Source organism: Gavialis gangeticus, unplaced genomic scaffold (genome assembly GCF_001723915.1).
Source record: "Gavialis gangeticus isolate Ggan-Ray unplaced genomic scaffold, GavGan_comp1, whole genome shotgun sequence".
In the NCBI taxonomy this organism is placed as follows: Eukaryota; Metazoa; Chordata; order Crocodylia; family Gavialidae; genus Gavialis; species Gavialis gangeticus.
In genome coordinates, this window is record NW_017729001.1 from 15,659,269 (window position 1) to 15,681,922 (window position 22,654).

The 22,654-nt window shown below is 46.1% G+C and overlaps 1 protein-coding gene across 8 annotated transcripts in view; it reads right to left on the reverse strand.

Annotated features, from left to right (window-relative positions):
* The window catches only part of HIC2 (HIC ZBTB transcriptional repressor 2), a 141,789-nt gene that overhangs the window by 30,299 nt on the left and 88,836 nt on the right, over positions 1-22,654 (reverse strand). For 5 of the 8 annotated variants that reach the window (XM_019506939.1, XM_019506937.1, XM_019506935.1 and 2 more), the window contains 2 exons: positions 10,273-10,416; positions 360-3,129 (listed from right to left, as the gene is read on the reverse strand). In XM_019506939.1, coding sequence (XP_019362484.1) covers positions 1,381-3,093 — 1,713 coding nt within the window. In that variant the 5' untranslated portion in view covers positions 3,094-3,129; positions 10,273-10,416 and the 3' untranslated portion in view covers positions 360-1,380. Of the gene's footprint in view, positions 1-359; positions 3,130-10,272; positions 10,417-22,654 lie in introns of those variants that run through there. The other 3 variants (XM_019506936.1, XM_019506934.1, XR_002095595.1) reach the window with 2 other exon arrangements.

A 22,654-nucleotide genomic window follows, 5' to 3' on the forward strand; every position in this document is an offset into this window, starting at 1 on the left:
TCCTAGCTGACTTTTGATGGAAGGACGGGGTGGTAAAAATCCCTTAACTTTAATTTAGCATCTACTTTATACATTTACTTACAATAAGAGGGAAAAAAAAGCCTAATCTTTCACTAACCATCTTATTGTTCTCATGAATTCAAGAGGTAGCAAAGGTAACGGGCCTGTCCATACAGACTCGCTCTTTAGTGAGGGAGGAAAGCTAAAAACATACACACGCACAAAAAATAAAATAAAAAAAAAATAATAAAAAAGTACCTAAGGAACTTGTAGCAAGTCCAGCCTACATCAAACCCCCTCCCCACCCCACCCCCCGAGTTAACCTCAGACCTTCCAGTTCAAACATTCACATAAACGTTACAATGGTTTTTCCTTTAATAAAACAAGTACCTCTAAGCAAAGAATATTCATACGAAACTACTAGAAAAGTAAAGACGACCCCCTGCTCACTGAAAGAAATTCCCAGGGCCATCCAAATCCCTGTTCAGTCATGGGTAAGGCTGAAGAGGTGTATGCTTGGGGAGGGACGGGGACAGGGGATGGCATGTGGTTGAGCGTGCCAAGGTTAAGGATTGAACCCAAAAAGAAACAGGAAGTGTTGCCATCTCCTTAACTGAGACACTCGACTTGGCACACACCTAGGTAGGCTGCTTTTGCCATCGCTAGCCCATGGGATAAGACGACAGCTCCCACCACCATCGCGGCTTCCCACAGAATGTAAAGGGGCCGCCAACCCTGTTACAGTCAGTCCACAGCCACAGCTTCTGCACAGGTTGTACCAGAGGCAAATGCTACATCAGCTTGTAGCCACTTGGGCTACAACAAAGACTACACGTTTATTTCTTTCAGTGGCAAGAAATGCCCTTATTGAGCCTGGTTATTAACAAAATGGTCACAGAAAAAGAAAAGAGATGGTAGCCAGTGGATGACAGTTTCCACTGGCAGCCCTTGTCTGGGCAAGAAATAACACTGGGTTTAAGGGCTGTGAAGCACTGCAGAAGTGCAAAGAGCGGGCTGGGAGAGCCCGTTTCATCAGCACCGATCCGACGTCTCTCTGGGTGATGAAATCTCTCTCCATCCAAGGAGGAGGAGACCCCTCTCCTCTTACCTGGCTGGAGTCAACAGAGCAACACCCACCAAATAAGAGGCATTTCTTACCAGACCACTGACATTCAGGACAAGAGGAAGGGGGGAGGGCTGCTCTGCAAGTAGCATCAGCTCTGCTGTGGACCTCGTTTCTTTTTTAAAAAATATTAAAGCTACGTTTATTGAGGCCGCCCGTGACTGAACAGAGGAGGGGAGTTGCCCTTTTTAAGCAGCAAGTCTACAGAAAGGTAAATCACTGCGGATGGGCTCGAAGCTCATTCTGGAGTCTTTGGCTTATGTGGGAGAGGTATGCATTCGCAGGTGGCTGATCAGATTGCGCTGCTGGGTGAACTTCCCACCACACAGTTGACATTCGTAGGGTTTTTCTCCTGAGTGGACACGCATATGCTCTGTCAGTCGGTACTGCCGGGTAAAGCGCATCCCGCATTCCTCACAAGCAAAGGGCTTGAGCCCTAAGTGGCTGCGCATGTGTCGTGTCATGGTGCCCCGCTGTGTGAACATTTTGCCGCAGATGTTGCAAGGGAAGGGCCGCGTCAGCCAGTGAGTCTTCTCATGCTGTCGCAGAGTGGCTGGATCCTTGTAGCTCTTCTCGCACACCGAACACTTAAAAGGTCGGGACTCTGCGCCGTAGGGCTGGTTGGGGTTGGACAAATCCTCAGCCTCCTCCTTGCCGCCGTACGTGCCTTCCTCCTTGATGTAAAGGTCTTCCTCGGTGTGCGTCTCCACATGGGCGTTGAGCTGCTCAGAGCTGGGGAAGCCCTTTCCACAGGGGATGCAGACATACAGGTTGTCACCATAGGCAACCGGCTCAAACCCTTCCTGCCGGTAGATGTAGTTGGCACTCGTGTGCCCACCGCTCTCGCTCTCGCTCTGGCAGCTGTCATCGCTGTTCTCCTTGCCGTTCTCCACCTCCTCTTTGCACTGGAACGGTAGCTCTGGGCCATAGGCGCCACCCAGGCTCCGCTCTGCTGACTTGGACAAGGGACCCATCAGGATGCCATTGGGCAGCCCGTCCCCCTCCTCTCGGTCTTTGCCCCCATCCTTGCGGTCGAAGGTGTTGTCTCTCTTGATCCACTCCTTCTTGCGAGCCGAGTGCCTGAGGCTCTTGCGCTGGCCGCTCTCCGACAAGGAGTGGCTCTCCTCGCCCACATCCATGTCTATGGGTTCGCTGCTGTCTGCTGTGCTCTGGGGGACTCCGACTGCAGACTCGTCGAATGATGAGGCACTGTTGGCTGCGGGGGCTGAGGCAGATTGGGGAGAGCCATGCTGGCTTTCGCTGTGCTGCATGTCATCCTGGGAGGCTGCGGCAGGTAGCGACGGGCTTTTTTTGGACAGATCGAGGCCTAGCTCCTGGTCGCCGGTGCTCCCATTTGCACTACCACTGCTGCCGCTACCATTCTTGCTGGCTCCCCTGCTTAAGGAGTGAGAGTTTTCTTGGTTGGAGCTGCTAATGAAGACCTCATCGTCAGAGACCTTTCCCTTTGACAGCTCCTTTGAGTGCGAGCCCTTCATCCCCTCAGTCGACCCTGAATAACGAGTTTGGATGACCGATGCCGTGGAAAGTCTCTGGCTCCTGGCAGGTCTCCCAACACCGAGGCCGCCGGCCCTGCCAGCAAAAGATTTCCCGTTCCGCTTCAGCTTCTTTCTGCAGAGAGCTGCCAGGTCGTGCAGTTGGAGGTAGCTTGCTGCGGTGAGGAGAGCATTAAAGTTCTGTTCACCGGGCTGGTCAGTCGTTAAGAGCTTCCCAGTATAAATAAAGTCCAAGATCTGTCGGAACACGGTGGGGTTCACCATGTCCGTGTCTAAGTTAATTAGGTTGTCATGCAGGACGAGGGATTTGAAGTACATGCTGCTGGCTGCCAGGATGTTCTTGTGGGCACGAAACAGGGCATTTTCTACCACTATGATCACGTCACAGAGGAAACCTTTGGCTCGTTGCTGATTCAGCTGCAGTAGCAGTTGTTTGGCATGATTTGGCAGTTCCATCTCCACCTTCTCTTCCTTTCACCTTCGCTTTACCACCTGCAAGACAGAAGAACAGGTGCTGTGAGCCCACTCTTTCTGCTTGGACCCACCTATATTTAGCATTTTTGTTTGACACTGACTTAGGCATTCCAGACCTGAAAACTGGGCTCCTGAAAAGGAGAGACAGAAGAACAAAATCCTCAGGATGTCTTTAAAGAAACCAAGGCCAAAGCCCCAACGTGCTGAAAGTCCCTGCCTCAAGGAGCCAAAGAAGGGAAGCCCTGGCTAGCTTGAGGCTTGACAGCTAAAAGCATTCAAGTAACCGCAGCATCACTGCTATAACATGTAGGTTCTTTTTGAACTCTTAATCTTACAAAACAAAACTGCTCTGGGGTAAAAGCATTATTCGCAGGGCTTAATTCCATCTAAAATGCAATTTAGTTGCATTGAGGCATGAAAGGGAGAAACTTTATACCCTTAACAAAATAAAATAAAGTGTCAGGTTTGAAAATTGGCTCCTGTTCAAGTTCACATCCTGATCACTGAGGTCAACAAGGAAAAGACCAGGCTCCCTAACTAGGAATGCTCTTGGACAACGAAGGCCTAAGTATTGTTATCAATTCTTAAAAGAGCTCATCTTGAAGTAGTTTCCTTGTTTCAAAAATAAAGCAAAGAAAATGAAACATGGACATATTTTAGGGTTATGTTTAAACTAATAATAATAATTAAATATAAATAAATAATAATATCAAGTGCCTCATTTCATGCTGTTGCATCCTTTCACAGGACGTACCCCTAACAGATGGCAACATGAGAGAGATGTATATTAACTCCATCTATATGGATAGATTGCACATAGACAGATACTCGTGAGTGTGAACTGTCAAGAGATCCAGTGATCTTCCAAGCACCATTAGAAATGCCTGGCAGGCACAGCATGAGACTGTGTTACATTTGTGGATTTCCTGGACACTGTGATGCCCACAATAGGTTAGGGTTCCTATGTATTCACATCTCTAGTGTTTTTCATACTATGTTATCTGGTTTCACACTCACAAAATCCAGCCCTAGGCCTCAGGAAACAAACCCACTCTGCTGGCATACAAAGAAGTACAGGTAAGTCTTCTTCAGCCAAAAATTTGACATTCTTCTTATTAAACAAAACGGTTACTGAAGTTCAGCAGCACCCAACACATACCACGACACACTAGTCCACAGTTAGTCTGCAGAATATCTACCATTCTCTCTCCCTGGTCAGACTCAAGAATTGGTTCCAATTCACTTTTAATTATGAGTAAAACCACTAGTGTTTTCAACAGCTCTGATTATACTGAAACTCAATCAGTGGACTTCAGCAAAAGAACTGGCCTCCAAAACTGGCTGTAAGTGAGATGCAAAGGAAGAAAGAATTGAGCTGGATGTCTGGAGGCCATAAAATCCCACAGTGGTTCTTTTGGACAGATCTGCCAGGCTGGTCATTCTTTTTACCACCTCTGTTACTTGGGCTTATGGTACACACAATAAAAATAAGTACAAAACTATGTTGGTTAATGAAATGGCTTCATCCCAATATCATTAAAATCAAAGCAAACCTCATGTGGACTCAATTATAGTTGTGTTAGGTGCTTTGTATCATACTGATGTATTCCCTGCAAATTTATAATAGGAAATTTTAACAATAACCACTTTTACAATGGTGCAACTGGTCCACACCAGAATCATTTAAAAGTTAAATGACTATTTAACTATACCAGTTTCAAACACACAGTTAAAGTTGTCCAGGAACTGAGTGCAGATCTGCCACTGAAGTTTTGATGGAAGTAAAAGGGGGAGAGAAGAGGTGGCACCTTCAGACCTTGCTCATGTACTGACTGCTCCAGCGAGAACTCGGACACATTCTTCCTCCCATGCAATCCAGAACTGCAAAGAGAATTTCTCCCCAGTTTGCTTTCACTAGGCCTCATTCACACTACTGCCTGCTGCTTTTCTCTCCCACTCTGGGTCCAGTGGATGTACGTGGTTTGTTGTATTATTCAAAGGGATTTCTCCTAGGAAACAGATCTAGAGCACAGTAACACTCTAGCAGTGAAGAGGTTAATTTTCTCTTTTAAGCTCAGTAAGCTAGTTAACAGTTAATGTTTTTACTGCTTGCGCTTCCCATTACTACACTGAGTCCCATCAGCTTTCAAATGATGAGGCATTAGATCTGAATTATTATCCCTCTGGGTCGAGCCTTGTGTACTCAGGGAAAAAAAGAAATACTAAATGATGTAGTCAATACCAAGGCTTGAAAAATCCACTCTTCTACAAACCAGCGATGAATGGTAAGATTTCCCTAGCAAGGGTGGTGGCCCTACACCATTAATTTCTGCACCATGTACGTTTTCAATGAACAAAGTTTCTAGTCCTTATGATTGTGAGGAAAACCTGCCAGTCATAAGCTACATGACTATTTCTCCTCGAGTCTGCTGGCAGATTGCTCCAGCACTCCTGCCGCACTAAGCAGTTTTGTCAAACAATCATTCTACCTCTGGTTAGCAGATTGATCTGCCAACTGTGAGGCCTTTGGTAAAACTTTCTGGGAAAATTATTTTTATTTGGACCTACAGCATAGTTAAATGGGTACACTCCATTGTTCTCTGCTTTTTCAATAACACAAAGGAGCCAGAGTATATTGGTGAATCTGGCCTCTACCACGCAAGCTAACACTGTTTCTAGGGCTGGATGTTTGTTAGAAAAGATGGCAGACAAGGAATACAATACAAGCCTGCACCAAGTACTCATCATCTCTTTTCTTCATCTTCCTCCACCCCCATGTGCAGTGGACGTCAGAGGAATTCGTGCCAGCATCACAAAAACCTGAAGGGACCAGGATCTCTACTGTGACACCGACAAGCCCTTTCACGATGTGGACTGGAATTAGTCATACTGGAAAGTCACAGCACACATGAAGCTTGTCTGGTTTTAATAGCTAGTTTCCGGAACTGCCGATTAAGGGGAAGAGACACCAGCACGCAGGCACCAGATACCCATGTTTATCTAGCCAGCCCAGTAAAATGACTTGCTGCTGGGTCACTGAGATATGTGCATAGAAAAGGGGAGAAACATTACTTACAACATAGCCAAACAGCACCTATCTATAAGTACTCATTGCTCAAGAAGAGCAAAGTGCTCAGCTAGTCACATGGTTCTACAAACATGACGGTTGCCCTGCGTGAATATAGCATACCCCCACTCCCTGCTGAGACGTCTAAGCTACTCTATAAATGAGAGCTGTAGGAAGGGAGGGGCAAAAACCTCTCACCTATCCAGGCTAATAAAGAATGTAGATCAGTGAGCTGAAACCCAGCTTCTTTTCCAGTGTGTCATTTAGAAAGAGCAATCTGAAAGCCAAGCAGCATGCAGCCACTGTGACATGCATGAATTGCAGGCGCTTGTCTGATACCAGGTACTGCAGAGAAACCAGGGCTATGGGAAAGATACTTGGTTTTGCTTCTTTCCAAATAAGTTAAGGAAGTGGCTGTGCAAGATCCTCTCAAAGTGCCTGGGTTACCCATTTTTTTTACTGCAGCACAAAAAAAGACAGCTCTACATGCACCTGTCAGTAATGTGGGGGTGGAAGAATCAGGATTTCAGCTCTGTTAGCTTCAAGATCCTCCCTGAAGACTATAAACAGGGGTGGGCAAAATGCAGCCCGCGGGCCGGATGCGGCCCACCAAGCTATTCTATCTGGCCCGCGGGGGCCCCTAAAAAATTTAGAAAATTACTATTTAGCTGCCCCTGGCTGCCTGGTATGCAGCCCTCGATGGCTTGCCAAAACTCAGTAAGTGGCCCTCCGCCCGAAATACTTGCCCGCCTCTGCTGTAAAAGAAAATGCAACCTTCAACCTTGCTGTCATCTTTAGGTGAGAAGACAACGCGGTATAGGCTGTTTAGTGATTTCTACTTCGGTACCTCAGAGATCTCAGAGCATCAGGATTCCCGTCAGCATCAGGGATTCTAGGCAGTTACTTCCATATGGTACTTTTATGTAGGAGCAATGGGAAACAAATGTGTTCTTAGTTACAGGGTTGTAGGTTCAAAACGAGTGGTCACTTTTCAATTCCAGGCACTTAAATTCAGCAATAGCAACAGCAATGGCATAGCAAACTCCAAAGACCAAGGCAATACTTGGCCAGGACTATGCACAGAAGCCCTTTGCTGGTAGAACTGCACCAGCACGTGACAACAGCAGAGCTGTGCTGTTGCTGTTATAACTGCATCTGCAGGTAGGGCTTTGCTAGCACAGATACATCAGTGGATCTCACCTCTGACTGACACAGCTGTGCCAGCAAAACCTAGCAGCAGGTATCAGTTTGGATGCAATTAGGAGTATGGGTTATTCCCAGTAAAAGCAATGGGGAACATGACTTTACAACCAAATCTTTGTGTACTCATTCACGTCTTTGCAAGGAGAGTGGATCTTCAAGCGCTATGTCTAAAGAACTTCCCAAAAAACAACTTGGATTTTGCCCAGCACCAACAGGAGCCAAGGTGCGCAACTAGCATTGTATTAGGAATAACTGGAAAGGCTCTTTTCCAGTCTTCTCACCTACAGTCACTGACCCTGCAGCAGCAGCAACCTTTGGCTCACACCATTTCCAGAGCTGGGGACCTCCACAAGCTTGTCATGCGCAATAAGGGACAGAAATAAAATGGAGTCTTTCATTTGCTTGTAATGCTCCCACAGACAAGTGTCTGCCCTTGGACAGAGGTAAAATTCAGAGAGCATAAGTGTCACACTTCCAAGAGGCTATTCCACAGAAAATAAAGCTACACTCCCTAGGAGCTGGGAGGGTCTTCACAAGCAAAGGAACCAAATGACAGAGAGCTGGCAATCAATGCATGAGGGGCATGAAGACTGTGCAGAACACAACACATGTTCTAAGAGCTTGGCTGCCTTGAGAAGAAACTTAATCCTCCTTCAGTTTTGCCATCAGGACTCCAGAAAGGAAATTGGTTAAAATTAGACTGTCAGAATACATAAGGGCAGGAACAAAAGGAAAAAAAAAATACTGAACAGGATGAAGTCAAAAAGCCCATTACACGTTCAGGATTATTTAAAAACCTCACGGATAATTAAGTCTCTCCCGAAAAGTAACTGCAAATGAGACTGTAGCGTGTCATCTCTGCAACCTCTGGCAGGAGACACTATTTGAACTTGCTGCTGAGTTTTAGACCGGTGTGTTTTCAAACACTGAGTATATTTTAAATGTAACATCATTGCAAAGAAAAATCCATCAAAAGGCAGGTCTAAGGAATCCCTCATTTCATTTAGAGAGCTCCTGGGTGGGAAGAAGGCCAGGCACTGAGAGAGAGAGAACAGGCAGCCACTCTCAGACAGATCAAATCTAACAGGGATTGGAAACCACGCATCAAAGCAGCTGCTATAACCGCAAGTATTTTAATAAACAAAAGGAAAAGGTGGTACTGTACTTTGCTTGCGTAGGCACTTATTCTCCCCAGCTGCCACGCTGCACAGCAGTGAACGTGAAAAGGATTTTTCTTCTCTGAACAGGAAGAATCCTCCCTTCAATGGTCTCGAGCTGTAGCGGAGGCCACTTAGGTTAGAGAATAGGAGGAACTTCCTGACTGACGGTGGTCAAACACTGGAACAGACTACCTAGAGAAGTTGTGGAATCTCCATCCCGGGAAATTTTGAAGAGCAGGTTGGACAGACACTTGGCTGGGCTGGTTTAAGCTGGGATGATCCTGCCTTGAGCAGGGGACTGGACGAGATGACTTTCTGAGATCCCTTCCAGCCCTACTTTTCTACAATCCTACTGCTTTCTCCCCCCACAAATTTTCTAGGGCTCCTCTAGCCCGTAACAGACACAAGAATGTGCTCGGTCTCCCAGCTGCCACTGAACCCCTGCAAAGTCCAAGGGTAAATCATTTCACCTCCCCGAGCCTCAGTCTTCCTTTCTGTATCAGAGGCTGAGAATACCTACCACTTCCTAAAGCATCTTGTGTAAAAAGAACCTTGCAAGGGCATCACCACTGTTCTGCAACTCATTTCACTTTTCCTTGGTGCAGAGAGGCTGTTTGCATTGCAGGAACACTGTTAACATGGTTATTTTCCATTTGCGTTTGGGCTGTGCCGTCAGCAATGTGGGCTCTTACAGACCAGCGATGCTCCACAAGGCCCCAAGGAGTGTAACCAAGCACACTCCACGAGGTCAAGAGTGGCAATACTAGCTCTAGTGATCACTGTTATCAGGGACTGTCCCCCAGCTCCCTGAACACAGGTCAAGGGGGGCTGGAATCAGGGGCACCAGGTATATTTTTCCCATTCTCTCTTTCTTCTGAGAGAGAGAAAGAGCAGGTGGGGGAAGGAGAGAAGGTGTGTGTGTGGAGGGGGGGGGGCAGGGAAGTATCAACCCACTCCAGACGGAGGGGGTCAAACAGCACTGGATGCTGTACCCTTTTTTCACACATGGAGACTCTCACACATCATCTCATAATCTTGCAGACCAGCAGTGCAAGCTGCAGAGTAGCAGAGGTGGGCAAAGCAGGAGGGAAGGGGCATGCACTGCAGGGAGGAGGGGGAGGGGGGCAGGGAGAGAAGGGAGGACTGCGGTACCTCCTCAGTCAGTAAGGTCAGCTGTGGGGGAGCAAGTGGTCTGTGACTGGTCTGCCAAGTTGCAATTAGTGCCATGCAAAACTGTCCCTCACCAAGGAAAGCATCTTTACTCACTAAAGCAATACCCCAGAACCACTGCAGAGTTGGGCACAATTGGCTTTTGACCCCAATAGGCCCCATGTTGCCATTTTCGGCTGCAGTTTCTAGACATTCAGTGTTTGGGCAAAATGTGCTGAGTAGTGAGGGGGTGCCTGGCCTCTCACCCTCGAAAGGGGAGAGGGGGTAAGAAAAATCAAAGCCATCCAAGGTTTCCTCCTGCCCCCTACCCAAATGACACTAAATAGAGCCCAATCTAGCCACTCCCTTCTCTGATGCATGGCAGATTGCGCAGGAGGGGAGAAAAACTCAAGGGAGCCCTGCATTCTTCACGGCTTTGCTCTAAGGCAAGTACGGGCAGATAACACCACAGGAGCAAAGGGAATCCCAACTAAGGCAAGGCTGCAGCAAAGCAGGGGCACCTTGCTACATCTCGAGACTATGAGCATTAGAATGCAGGTTAACCACTTTGTTGCCGCTTACCATGCCAGGTACATTGGGCTAAAGGCACCTCCATCCAGTGCTGCCCGACGTGCCAGGTACATCCCATGATGTTCCATTGAAATCACAACAGGCCATCAATAGAACGTGGCTGCACAGATGCTGAATGAAGAACCAGCAGGGACGCTGTTAAATGCAATTAAAAAACTGCCATCAAAATTGAAACGTACATTTTAAACGGCTGCCTAATTCAAAAGGGAACTGCTTCTAGGGATAACCCCCCTCAGGCCGCTGAGCCGCCCGGAGCAGGGGCAGCCAAAAGTCCTGGGGAACCCCTTGTAAACCTCCTGGGCCATCTTCCCTGGCAGTCTCCTTTGACAGCAATCCAAGACATCTGCAGGAACGGGCCAGAGCGCCGCACGGGAACAAAACCCCCCATCAGAATCCTGTGCCCAGCTTCGTGCTGCCCACGGGCAGAGAACTAGCAATTAACGACTGCGGGGAAGGGCAGCGCTTCTACGTGGGGAAAAGCTTCATGCTGCAGCCTTCAGAGTCCCACCTTCTGCACAAACCTTTGTGCATGGCCACTGAGGAAGCCCTATTAAAAGCTACCACAGTCTCCCTCCCATCTTCCCCCTGAAATCCTTCTACCATAGAGATGCCATGGCCTTAAGCCAGCCCCGTTCCCTGTGGGTTACATACATGTATGGGAGGGGGAGGGCTGGGGGTGAGAAGACTCTTACTATTCCAAGTGGGGGTTTGGGAAAACCAGTTGTAATGGAGCTGTACTGGCTCCTCAGGACTCTCCCCGTTCCTCAGTGGCGGACGGTTAAGTAGATCCGTGGTGAATTAGTGCGGCACAAGCATCACGACACCAAACAGTGCTGTGTATTAAACATGCAATTCCACCCGGCCCTGCCCCACAGAAAAAGTCTGCACTCTCCTCATCTTAAGCCAATGTTACACAGATGCTCCAGGCTTGTCAAACCTAGCATCTCCCCTTCAACATGCAGCCTCCTCCCTTGGGAATCACCATAATCAACTAAGGAAGGATTACTGAGGAGGATAATCCTGCAGATGAGATGTTAAATACAGGTCCCTTTCGAGGACTGTTTGGAAAAAAGATTGCTGCTCCTTGTGAAATCATGTAAGGAATTAGAACAAAAAAGGGTTTGCTTCCAACTGGAGGGGAGCCCACAAGGCACGTCTGATGCTGTGAAAATGATCAGTCACTGTCAGATCAACACAATTATACAATGAGGAGCCTGGGGTACAAGGCAAGGTTGTGGCAAAGCGCTCTTCCCTCCCCACCAGCCATCGTGGGCTGAACTCTCTTGTAGCATCCCCTCCCCCTCTGGCTCCCCGACTGTCCCTGGGCACCCGCGTACCCGACCAATGATCCAACGTGGCGTGTGAAGGAGGACATGGTAAAACTCAGGGGAACAGGATGGTTTGAAACTGCCCACAGGGCATTTGTCTTTGGGTCCACACCCACAAGCTATGTCCAGTGCATAGTTCAAGGGGTTGGTTGATATTTCACCATCTTCTCCGCAAAAGGAGAACCTGCAAGCTGCACAGCCTGTTCAAGAGGAAATAAAACCCCCACAACTGCATAGCATCACAAGGACTGGGGACAATGCAGTTCTGTTCCCTCCTTACCAAGCAAAACATTTGCATAACTCTAGTCCCTTTTGCCTGCTGTGTGTGCGTTCATCTGGCAAGAGAGGTAAAGATCTTCTGAACACTTTCAAGCTAAGTTAAAAAGAGTCGGATCCCAGTCACTATTTCATCCTCCCTTCACCCCCCTACCCACCCCAAAAAAGCAAAACACACCACATTCCCATGAATCCATTCCTTTAAAAGGAATTGATAATAAATGAGGACAGTGAACCTGCAGCTCTGCACTTCCTTCTCGAAGATGAGACAGAACCACAGAGGGACGGTTCTTCAGGGTGCCTGGGCATCTGCTAGCTGCTGGGCTCAAGCCCAAAAAAGAGAGTGAGCAGAACCACTCCCCACCTGGATTTTCACAGTTTGGTAACTGAATCCCTTCCAGGCTGAACTAATGGGCCTTTTGTATTGAGGCTGGCCTGTTTTGACTGCTGTAGGCTAAAGATTTAAATCTTGTAAATAAAATAAAGAGGTAAAATTTAAGGATGTGCTTTCTTACTGACCCCATCTCAGCTGAGCCAAGAACAGCATTTCCTTCAACCGGTTTAAACAGATCACTGCCAGCTTGAACAGGCCAAACCAGACTGCTAGTTTAGGCAGAAGGGTTCAAGCCTGAGTGAGCTGGAGCCCCTCTGTCTCTCTCCCTAATAAACTAAGATCCAGGCGGTGGGTCTTGCACATCATACTGTCTGCATATGCCAGTGCCCTAACTCTGTAAAACATCTGGCAGCACCCAGGTTGCAAGGGGTATCAAAGGGTGTGTGAAACTATTTCTAGACTCAGAGGCAGCAACTCCAGTGCCAATTTACACACAGATTACAGCAATTAGCTCCTAGCCACTGGGAAGGGCGTAGCTCTTCCCCATGGTTTCTGTTGTAGAAGGAAAAAGCAGGCAATACAGACAATTCAGAACTGCTTCCACAAAGAACTTGCCTACTGACACAGCACCCACTTCCCACTAAAGCCAAGTGTCCTACCAGGTTCCCTTCCTGCCGCTGCACAACTCTTATACTGGACACCTGTGGTTCTGCTGCCCACATAATTGATCTTTTCACTTTCCAAACCCTTTCAGTGGGAAAAGAAGGATGCTGGGAAAGGGTTCTCCGAATGGCGGGGCTGCAATCAAGTGGCGGTGAGACCCTAACAGTATCTGCAGGGCATGGAGAACCCTTGGGACGCAGTAGTATGGTGAAACCAAAAATCACTGCCACAGATACTAGGTGTTCTTGCAGCCTATGGCAGGGGACTGAACAAGCCCATTCATTTGAGACCGCTACACCCAGAAGCAGGGCTCACCATGGGCCACACCTGACACACCCACCTACTGGGTCCCTTTGGCATGCAAAACTCATCTAGCTTTTGAAAGGTAATGAGCTATGGATCCAGGATACCTAGATAAAGGATTTGCACTTGAGGATAAAACAGAGTTCCCTATTAGGATTTTTTTTTTACGGGCTAATGCATGGCTTGGAGACAGAAAAGGCTTCTGAACCTAGGGTGTGGCACCAGATTAGGGCTGTTGCATAGATCAAGTGAACCAGTCAAAACTGCCCTCACCAACCCCACCAGCTCCATGCCATGGTTCACCGTGGTGTAGAACAATGTTTCTCAACCTGAGGGTGGTGACCCAAAAGTGGGTCACAAGAATACATAAAAGGGTCACAAACAAACTTAAAAAAAATGGATCAACAAACTTTAAAAATGGATTCTCCTATAAAAGGAGAAAAATGTAGGAAACCAGGGCTTTTCCCTTGCAGGTGGGCAGAGTTCCTGCCTGGGAGGGGCTGCTTGGGGCCCCCCATGCGCCACACCCCCCATGCCCCACACATTGGGGGCCTGGGGGTGAGCGGTAGTGAGTTGGGAGTGAGGGGCACTGGGTCGGGACTGGCCATCTATGTTTACAAATGGGTCCTCATAAAAAAAGGTGGAGAACACTGGCGTAGACAGCGTATAGGAGCTCTGTGCTTACCTGGACCAGTAGCCTGCAAGAGGCAGAGAAGTCCAGGAGACTCTTTGCCCACTGGTGGGCGTGTAGTTTCAATGTGCTATGCTGGTATCTCAGAGCTACAAGAATAAGCGCAACACCTCTTCAGCTTAAAAGGCTAAAGTTGAAATCCAAAATCTTGAGACAAACACACGTTTCCCTTTGAATAATCCTCTTAGGTACAGAAAGCGGCAAGAATAGCATCGAATGCGGAGGCCAGCGAGTGCAGTACCAGCAGCAGCAGGAGCAGCCGGCCTGCCCAACCACTGAGGGACCACACAAATCAGTGACTGGGCTCCGCTGCCATGAACTTTCAACCAAGAAAGCTGCATTCTTTGACACCAGCAATCCAGCCCCAAGCCCCTCCCCACACCATCTGCCCTTTCCAACAAACGCTGAAGGAAAACACAGCAATTTCCATAGAATTCAAGACAATGGGCAGCAGTGAATCCAAGCACCCTTTTAAAGACAGGCAGATGGAAACAGGGCTGCAGATGAAGTCAGAGATACAGTCCGATTAGGAATATGAACCAGTACAGGTGCATTTCCCAAATCATACAAAGATTAACGGTCCTTGCTCAGTATTAAGTCTTACCCAATCTGCAAGCAGTTATTGCAAGCAAAATGGCTCTGAATGCTCGGCTGTTCTAGTTTAAAGTTACATCTCACAGCGAATCGCACATATGCACGTACCTCCTGCAGTGACAGGAAACAAACAGGTAGTCAGATGCAGGAAAGGGGCAAATGCTATCACTAGGCCAAGAGAGGTGCTCTAAGAGATTTTTAGCCAACCTGGCTGCATGCTATTTAATTGTCAAGAGAAGAAAAGGAAGGCCGTTTTGTATCCTAGTCCTACTGTGGGTGGGTACGAACGCCCTATCTTATTCTTCAGAGTTTTCCAGGCTGTGTACCCTAACAAACTTTGTAACCCTATCTCAGCAATCCCATCTACTCTATCACTTACATTGGTGAAAACACTCATGAAGCATTCACTACATGTCTAAAAGAGTCAACAAGGGCTCAGAGGACTAGGGGAATAGGGCAGGATTTGGAGAAAGGTTCTCCTAAGGATCCTGTTTGTTTCCTTCCTAGAAGCCCCTGGGTTCAGCAACATTTCTGGTGGTGTCAGAAGGGAGTGGTCCACCCAGCTGTAACGGCGAGCAGGGGAACATAACACCAGTACAGGGACTGCATTACAATTCTGTACTGAGGCAGCAATGGGATCATTAGGGAACCTGGCTTCATGGTAAAAAAAAAAAAACTTGGACAGAAGACATCATTCACTACTACATCACAAATAGTGGAGAAGGCAGAAGTTCTTGTCATAGAAAGAAACAACATTTTGCTATGTCACTTCTGCCATTTTTCCTTTGACCTAAAAGTCATTGTACTACCTCATCAATAGCTGTATGTTTTTGCACTCTGTATCTCCATAGCAAAATATGAATATGATGCCTTTGCTGCTGATGTTAATTAGAACGTTCCTTCCAAACATCATGCGTGCTACACACATGCAAGAGTCTGTGCCAACCACTGGCCACGTACTCAGCTCCCACTAGCTTTCAACAGCTCAAAGGCGCTCCAACTTCCAAGCGGACGACTGTAGCCTTTGCCTTGGAAAGTGAAAGAAAGAATTGTCTTCAGCTTCTTCCTACAAGGTTTTTGTCCACAGTATCTTTCAAACCAACTGCTGTTGGAGAATATGGTCCTGGCTGCACCCAAAACCAAGCATTTGCTGTAGCTCTGGTCAGGCATTCTTCTCCTGATGCTCTGCACTCCACCCCTCCAAATTTTCCTTAAATGGCCATTTGCAACAGCCATCAAAGTGTCAGCCACGGTCAGGATGATAGAAACAAGAGGAGGATGCCGGAAAGCAATTCAGAAAGGAAATGTCAGATTTAGGTTTAAAAAAAAAAAAAAAAGGAGGGTAGTTGAAAGATTAACACCAAGAGGTGACAAGAAAACACCCATATCTCACCCAAGGGGGTGAAATCAAAAGAAAATCGCAAGAGTGAGGTGACGTGTGAAAATGTGTAGACTGATCCTCAAATAAGATCATGCTTCTCTTGCATGCATGTCTTCTCTTTCACTCCATATTAAGTTTTTACTCACTTTTGGAAAGTCGTCATAATTCTACTCTTGTCCCCAGACCCACCGCTGCTTCCTGTTATCCCCTGGAACTCTAGAAACTGCTCATTGTGTCCCCCATGTTCATCTAGGACTTTGGCATTCAAGAAAGTCTAATGCTTCAAGGAGGCCATTCTACATATACTTCCAAGCAATGCTCTGGCCACTATTAATACGCAACATTGTACAATACCAGTGCAGTGGCACGCAGGACACAGGCATGAACCATGGAACACCTCAGGTTCTGTCACCGGGTGGGCTGCAACATCAGCAGGGATAATGAAAAGCAATGAGTGAGGTCATGTGGTACTGAAAACTTTAGTATCATTTGAAGCAAGAAAAGTCTCAGTCCCGCAGTCCCTACACACCAGTACATCACACAGTCTCTCAAAACAAAAAATAAACACACACCTTCATCACCAATATGTTTTGTATTCCTAGAAAAATGTACATTGCCAACATTTTACTTTGCATTAGGTCCACTACCCAAAAGTTTAGCAATCTTGAATTAGGTTGTGTTTGCTTTTACTGTATCTTTACGCTGCATGCTTCTCAAGGCAAGATCTCACTGGCATCTTTTGTGGAGCAGTATATATGCATGCACAGAACTGTCCTCCCCAAGCATCAATTCTAGTGAATCCACTCAGTCTCTCTTGTATGAAACGCTGCCAGGAGACAACAGAATACTGTAGTAAACTAATACCACTTACAATGTGTTAAAATTGCTGCACCGCTGTTTATTTTATCCAGTTTCTCTCTGCTTCCTATTTATAAAGATCTGCTTGTTGCATCAGAAGTCACCCACTAAAGTACCAGCAGTAAATAGCTGTGGTGGTCAACACAAAATAACACTGGGCAAGGGTCTTAAAACTGTTGCTTTAAAAACACAACTCAAAACATCCAAACTGGGATGGCCAAAGCAAAGTCCCTGAATACAAAAAGGCATCTTTTCAAAGAGTCACAAGAAAGAACGAGCACTAATAAAATCATCTATAAGTACATGTGTAACTCTGACCTTTTCCCATCAGCCCACAAAATTATAGGATCCTCAGAGCAAGGAACACATCTTACTCCGATGAGCAGGGAACTTAGTTTTCGCTGATAAAAAAATAAATAAATAAATGAATAAAACATCGCTAATTTTCAGACTTAAAAATTAACCTAAAATCCACATTTTTCTGTGATTAAAATGAAACACCACTAATATATGGATATATGCATAGTGGTTTTTCATTTTGATCATGGAAAAATGTGGATTTTGGGTCACTTTTTTAATTCAATAATTGGAATTTTTTTTGTTTAATCAGAGAAAACCAGGATCCCTGCTGATGAGCATCGTCTAAGTTTACAGAGAGCACCGTATAAGTGATAGTAAGTCATCATCCCTGAGGTGCTGACATGCTGGCTGTACTATTGCTCCCTCTGGTCTGTGCTCTCAACCATACTGCTGTAAACGATGTGCTGAGCTGGCTTATTCTAACAAGCAGCTCCGTTTTTATTTTAAAGATGATCTGGAAAATTTCCTCTGCTGGACATCTGCTTGTATTTACACTATAGAAATTAATGTTTTAACAGGGAGATGATTGTGATGAGGGTGATTAAAAGACTGTGGGAGATCCCTTTTTCTTCAACCTAATACAGCCTAATTTGCCAGCATGCACCTGTGCACCACTAATGATTCATTTACTGAGCATTTGTGTCTGTCTAGGCATTTGCTCCATGCCGAGCACCAGGTCTCTGAACATACCACTTGCCAGTTGCTTCACAGAATCTGGAAAGCCAAATTCTTCATTTACACCACATGAGAACCTGACCTTGAGACCCCAGAACCAGAGTCCACAGCACAGCGAGGGCTTACGCTCCGGTTGTCTTTTAGCTGCCCAACTTCCTAGGTGTTTAAACTTTTCACTTCTGCATGTTCTGACAGTGCTATCAAATGCTGCTGAGATTCAAGCATTGCCCAAAAGAGCTCCAAAAGCAACCCTGCAAAATCCCAATTGCCTCAGGGGAGCTATTCTTTTTCTTTTCCTGGAAAGGCAAGCAAGACACAGGGCCAGCAATTTTTCAATTAAGGCAGGCAAGTCTATTTTGTGCCTGGACTTGGTAAGTTTTCATGACCATTTTGTTTGGCTGGTTTAAAGCATCTTCTCTGGGTTCCAAAACAATCAACCCGGAGGCTCTGAGCAATTAGTAGAATCACAATTCCCATGATCACCTGTAGGTATTTTGTTAATAACCCTAGCTATTTAAGGCACATTAAATAGTTCAAAAGCCATTTTTCTTCAGTTACCACTTGTGCAAACTCCAACTTGAACTGTCTGTTCCTTTGACCATGAAAGAAGTTTTGAAGAGCACAGCAGAATTAATCTCTGCAGTCCTTCAAGCTGCTTTACCACTCTCTCACATGGGGAGAAGGGAAAATAAAATGCTATTTATAGAGGATAACCTGGGAAGAAACAGTAGGTACTGGAAGAGCAACCACAAGGAGTAAAGTTGTGACAATGCTGAATCTAATAAGAAGTGCATGTGGACCAAGTCTTTGTGCCAAGGAAAATGCTGAGAACATGCAGGATGTAAGACCACTTTTAAGCCTTAAGCTTGACTGGCAGGTTTCCTAGACACTCCAATGAGAATTCACTCACGGGGGCATTTTTAAAGACTGCAGCAGAAGTTAAAAAACTAAACGTCTATTTAAAAGACCATGAGATCACTTCCTACAGAGCCCCTTCCCACTTTAAAGGGTTCAGCCAGATGGCCTGAAACTTCAGTTCCATGAACGTAGAGAAGTACTTGATCCCAGCAGGTCAACAGTTGTACAAGGATGGACCCAAATCTGGCCTGGAGAGAGCAGCAGAGACAAAAGTTCCATCAACAACAGCCTTAAGCACCAATGCTGCATCTCAGAGGAAAACTTTTGATACAGCATTACCCCCAGGCTCCCAAAGGGAGGCAGGAGTGACCCTAGTAAGAAAGTCTTTGGGCTAAAACTTCACTCCTGGCACTGCGCCCTCTTAGACACCTGCAGCCACTATTCAACTGCCTTCAAATTGTAGACCTTTGGCTGAAGAGCATTCAGCCTCATACAAACTGCACCAACGTGGGCGAGATGCTTCTTAAGATCAGTATACCACCATGCACATTCACTGGCTATCTTGTCTGGCACATGCGCACAGAAACCAAAACACAGGGAGCTGGCTATACGAGGGAGGACACCAGTTTTGTTTAACCCTTGGGTAACTGATCTGACTTGATTCCACTGGTATCCTCCCTCCCTGGTGTAGCCAGTTAAATAGTGCTCCATGTCTTTCAACTTCGGTTGGGCATGTGCCAGGGGCAACAAGACAGCCAGTTCACTAGGCCCGGGCAGAGGCATTGAGATAATCCTTTTTTAAATACATGGCACAAACCAAGGTCGGCCATTTTTAGTAATTGGGACAGCAGCAACATATAGACCATATCCTTTGGGTGTGGGGGAGAGGGTATGTCAATCCTATAACTGCTGCAAAAGATGATGAACATCTCCATTTCTGACTGCTGCGATGCTAATACTGCTTCCCTACTAATATACTACTCCTGTAGACTTTAGACAACAAGTATGAGCATAAACCAGAATCCCAGAGTACTTATTTCACACAGTTCTTTCAAACATACTCCTTGAATACTAAGGCTTTCCCAATAGGGTCAATGAGAGCTGTTCCAAGGCACATAATACATGGCTACTCCTCATCTTACACAAGGGAGAAATCCAAAGCGGGCACTTTAAAATGATGGTCATTTTAATTTTTCATCAACCTGATTGAATACATCCCAGCTGCACATCGGAAAAACTGGCTCAAGTTGCAATACTCCTAATACGCACGTTTGTTTACAAATGGACAAGGTGTTTTGGCACAGCTCCTGCATCTTTGGAAGAAGTTGGTTTTGACATGTTGGGAAAGGACCTGAACTTCAAATGGGAAGCAATTAAATGAACACGTCTGAGAACATGAAACAAACACCAGTCTACATTTGTTTTCATTTCCTTATCTTCAGCTGCCTGTTTACTGTTAACATTTTTAATTTTCTGTGTCACTGCAAACTCCCTAATGATTGTACTGTGCCTAGCAAATAGGCTTCCTTCCTCCCCGCTATATTCCTGGTATTTCTAAAAGGAAGAATTCAATATGGCTCTAATTTCTTTAGCTTGTTCTCTGTGTACCACCGCCACGGGCAGCCACAGAAGTCTGCACAGTGCTAGGAGAAGGTTTACCAGTTGCTTCTGCTCCTGATGTCAGAGCCAACAACGGACCACGGACAACATTTGATGGTCGTCTTCCCCAGCCCTCACCTCCCAAAAAAGCTCCAGCGTTGTTTTAAAAACACATATTTAGTGACAAAATGGTGGAACTGCTGAGGAAGAATGTCTTGCACTGGAAACCTCGTCTAACTTTATCCCAGCTCCATAGCTGGTCCAATAAAAGGTATCGCCCTAAGAAATCCTTGCCTGTGTGAAAATAAAGACAGCTTTATGATTTGGAAGAATGTAAGTCTTTCCATTGGATTTGCATGTTTTGGTCTCAGAGGTGCTCCTGACAGTCTGGTACCAGTAGGGCTTTTACACATATCAGATATATTTTTGTATCTTATTCCCATTTTTTAACAGAAAACTTGAATAATAAAAGAAAGACATGGGCCCAAACCAAAAACACACCCAAACTTTGGGGAGAAGAAAATCCCAATCTGGATGTTAATGTTACATTTGGAACCATTTGCTGCTAAGAAACAAAACTTAATTCGAAACCCCAGCAATTTGGTGCCAGGATATTTAGAGATACTCAGATTTCTGGGTCTAAATCCACACAAAGTAGGCTTCCTTCTAGCTCTGCAATCACAAGACAATGCCAAAGGGGGTTGGCATTCTCCTGATGCTTTCTATCTCATGAAAGATAAGCATTTTACATGGGCAAACACCCCAGGCCATCAGATGATCTTGCCAGCACTCAGCCACAGGAGGCAGAAATACCTTGCAAGAATTCAGCATTACAGGAATTCAAACCTGAATCCTTAGGCAGCCTTCATGGATCAGCTCTAAGCCAAAGGAGAGGATGCCGATTCTCCTCCTTTTTAAAAGTAATTTTCCTAGAGAGTGGAGAAATTTGTCTTTCCATTAAAAAAATGGAAAATTATGAAAGAACTCAGTGATAGGATTCATCCAAAAATAATGTGAATGGAAAAACGAAATATGTTAAAAGAAAAGCTCCACAAAATCCAAACCCCTTCAAGACGCAGGGTTTGGTCCCCCTGCTGTGCCTACACATTCTGACTCCGCGTTGGAGAGCCTGAATCTGAAGAATCCCGCATAAAAGACCTGGCAAACACTGTGCCTGATAAGAAACAGTTCAGAAAAAAAATAAAATCATTATAATTACATTGAGATAATTAGAATAGTCACAAAAGTTCCCCTTGGATACAAGTCAGCATGTGGGAGTGAGGGATTAAGATCAAGTATTCACAGCGTTTCCCAGTCAGATGCTACAATATCAAAGCCTGCATACTAAGGTGTACCGGTGTTTCTTGGAGGGACAACACAGTAGCTGATGCTGCAAGCAACATAATTTGTACACGTGCATGCATCTCCCTTGCCTTTCCACAGGGTATGCAGTTTTTTGTTTTTGTTTTTCGGGGTTTTTTGGGGGGTGGTTCCCCCTTTTTGTGATCTAGTTCAGTGCTCATAAAAGTGAAGCATTAACAGCCACATCCAGGCAAACTCTGTTCCAACTCTGCTCTGACAAGGTCTCAAGCCCGAATTAAATGTGAAATTCTCTTTGGCACTGTTCACCCAAATACAGCAAGCAGGAAACACCAGTTCTACCAGGGTCCGCAGTCACCAAAAAGAGGGGCAGAAAGGTCACGTGTTATATTACCTCCTCTTTTAAATGACAGAAACAGAGGAAAGGTCAGTCTTGGAGTACATTAAGCATGAGCCCTCTGGAGCCATGAGACTACAGGCCTGAATGTCAGGCAGTCGGTCGGTATTGGAAAATGATAGGACGTAACAGAACTACTGCATGAGCTGCCATCCCAGACCCCAGACATGAATGGTGCCCCATAGGTAAGGGAGCACGAGTATGCTGCCTTTGCTTCACAGCTCAGGAAAACAAGCCACAAGAAGCAGTGATATGCTGAAAGTTGCACTGGAGAGTTCGAGGACTGTCAAAGTTCTCCCCGGTAGAAAAGAAACGTCTACCTGAGAGGAGAGCTTTGACAATCTTTGAACTCTCCTCTGCCTGACAAAGGGTGTTTGGACCCAAAAGCTTGCAAAGAAAGACTTTTTTGGGGCTGCTATTTTGTTGGTCTAATAAAATGTGTCACCTTTAGCCCCAGAGTTTTGTCTGCCTCTTCTTTTTAGACCAACATGGCTACAAGCTATAACCCTGAAAGTTGCACTGGGACATCGTGACAGAGACCGACATAAAATCTCATTTCCCTGAGCCCCAGTCCTGGCACCTCAAGTACCCACCAATTCTTCTTCTCATGGAAGGAACTCGTGCTCTTTCATGCAGTTTGGGTCTGTAATCCCTCTCTTTGAAACCCTGACAAAAGAAGGAAAGAGAGGAAATGATGGTGAAGAAATGGAGAGCTGACCGGGGGGGGGGGGGGGGG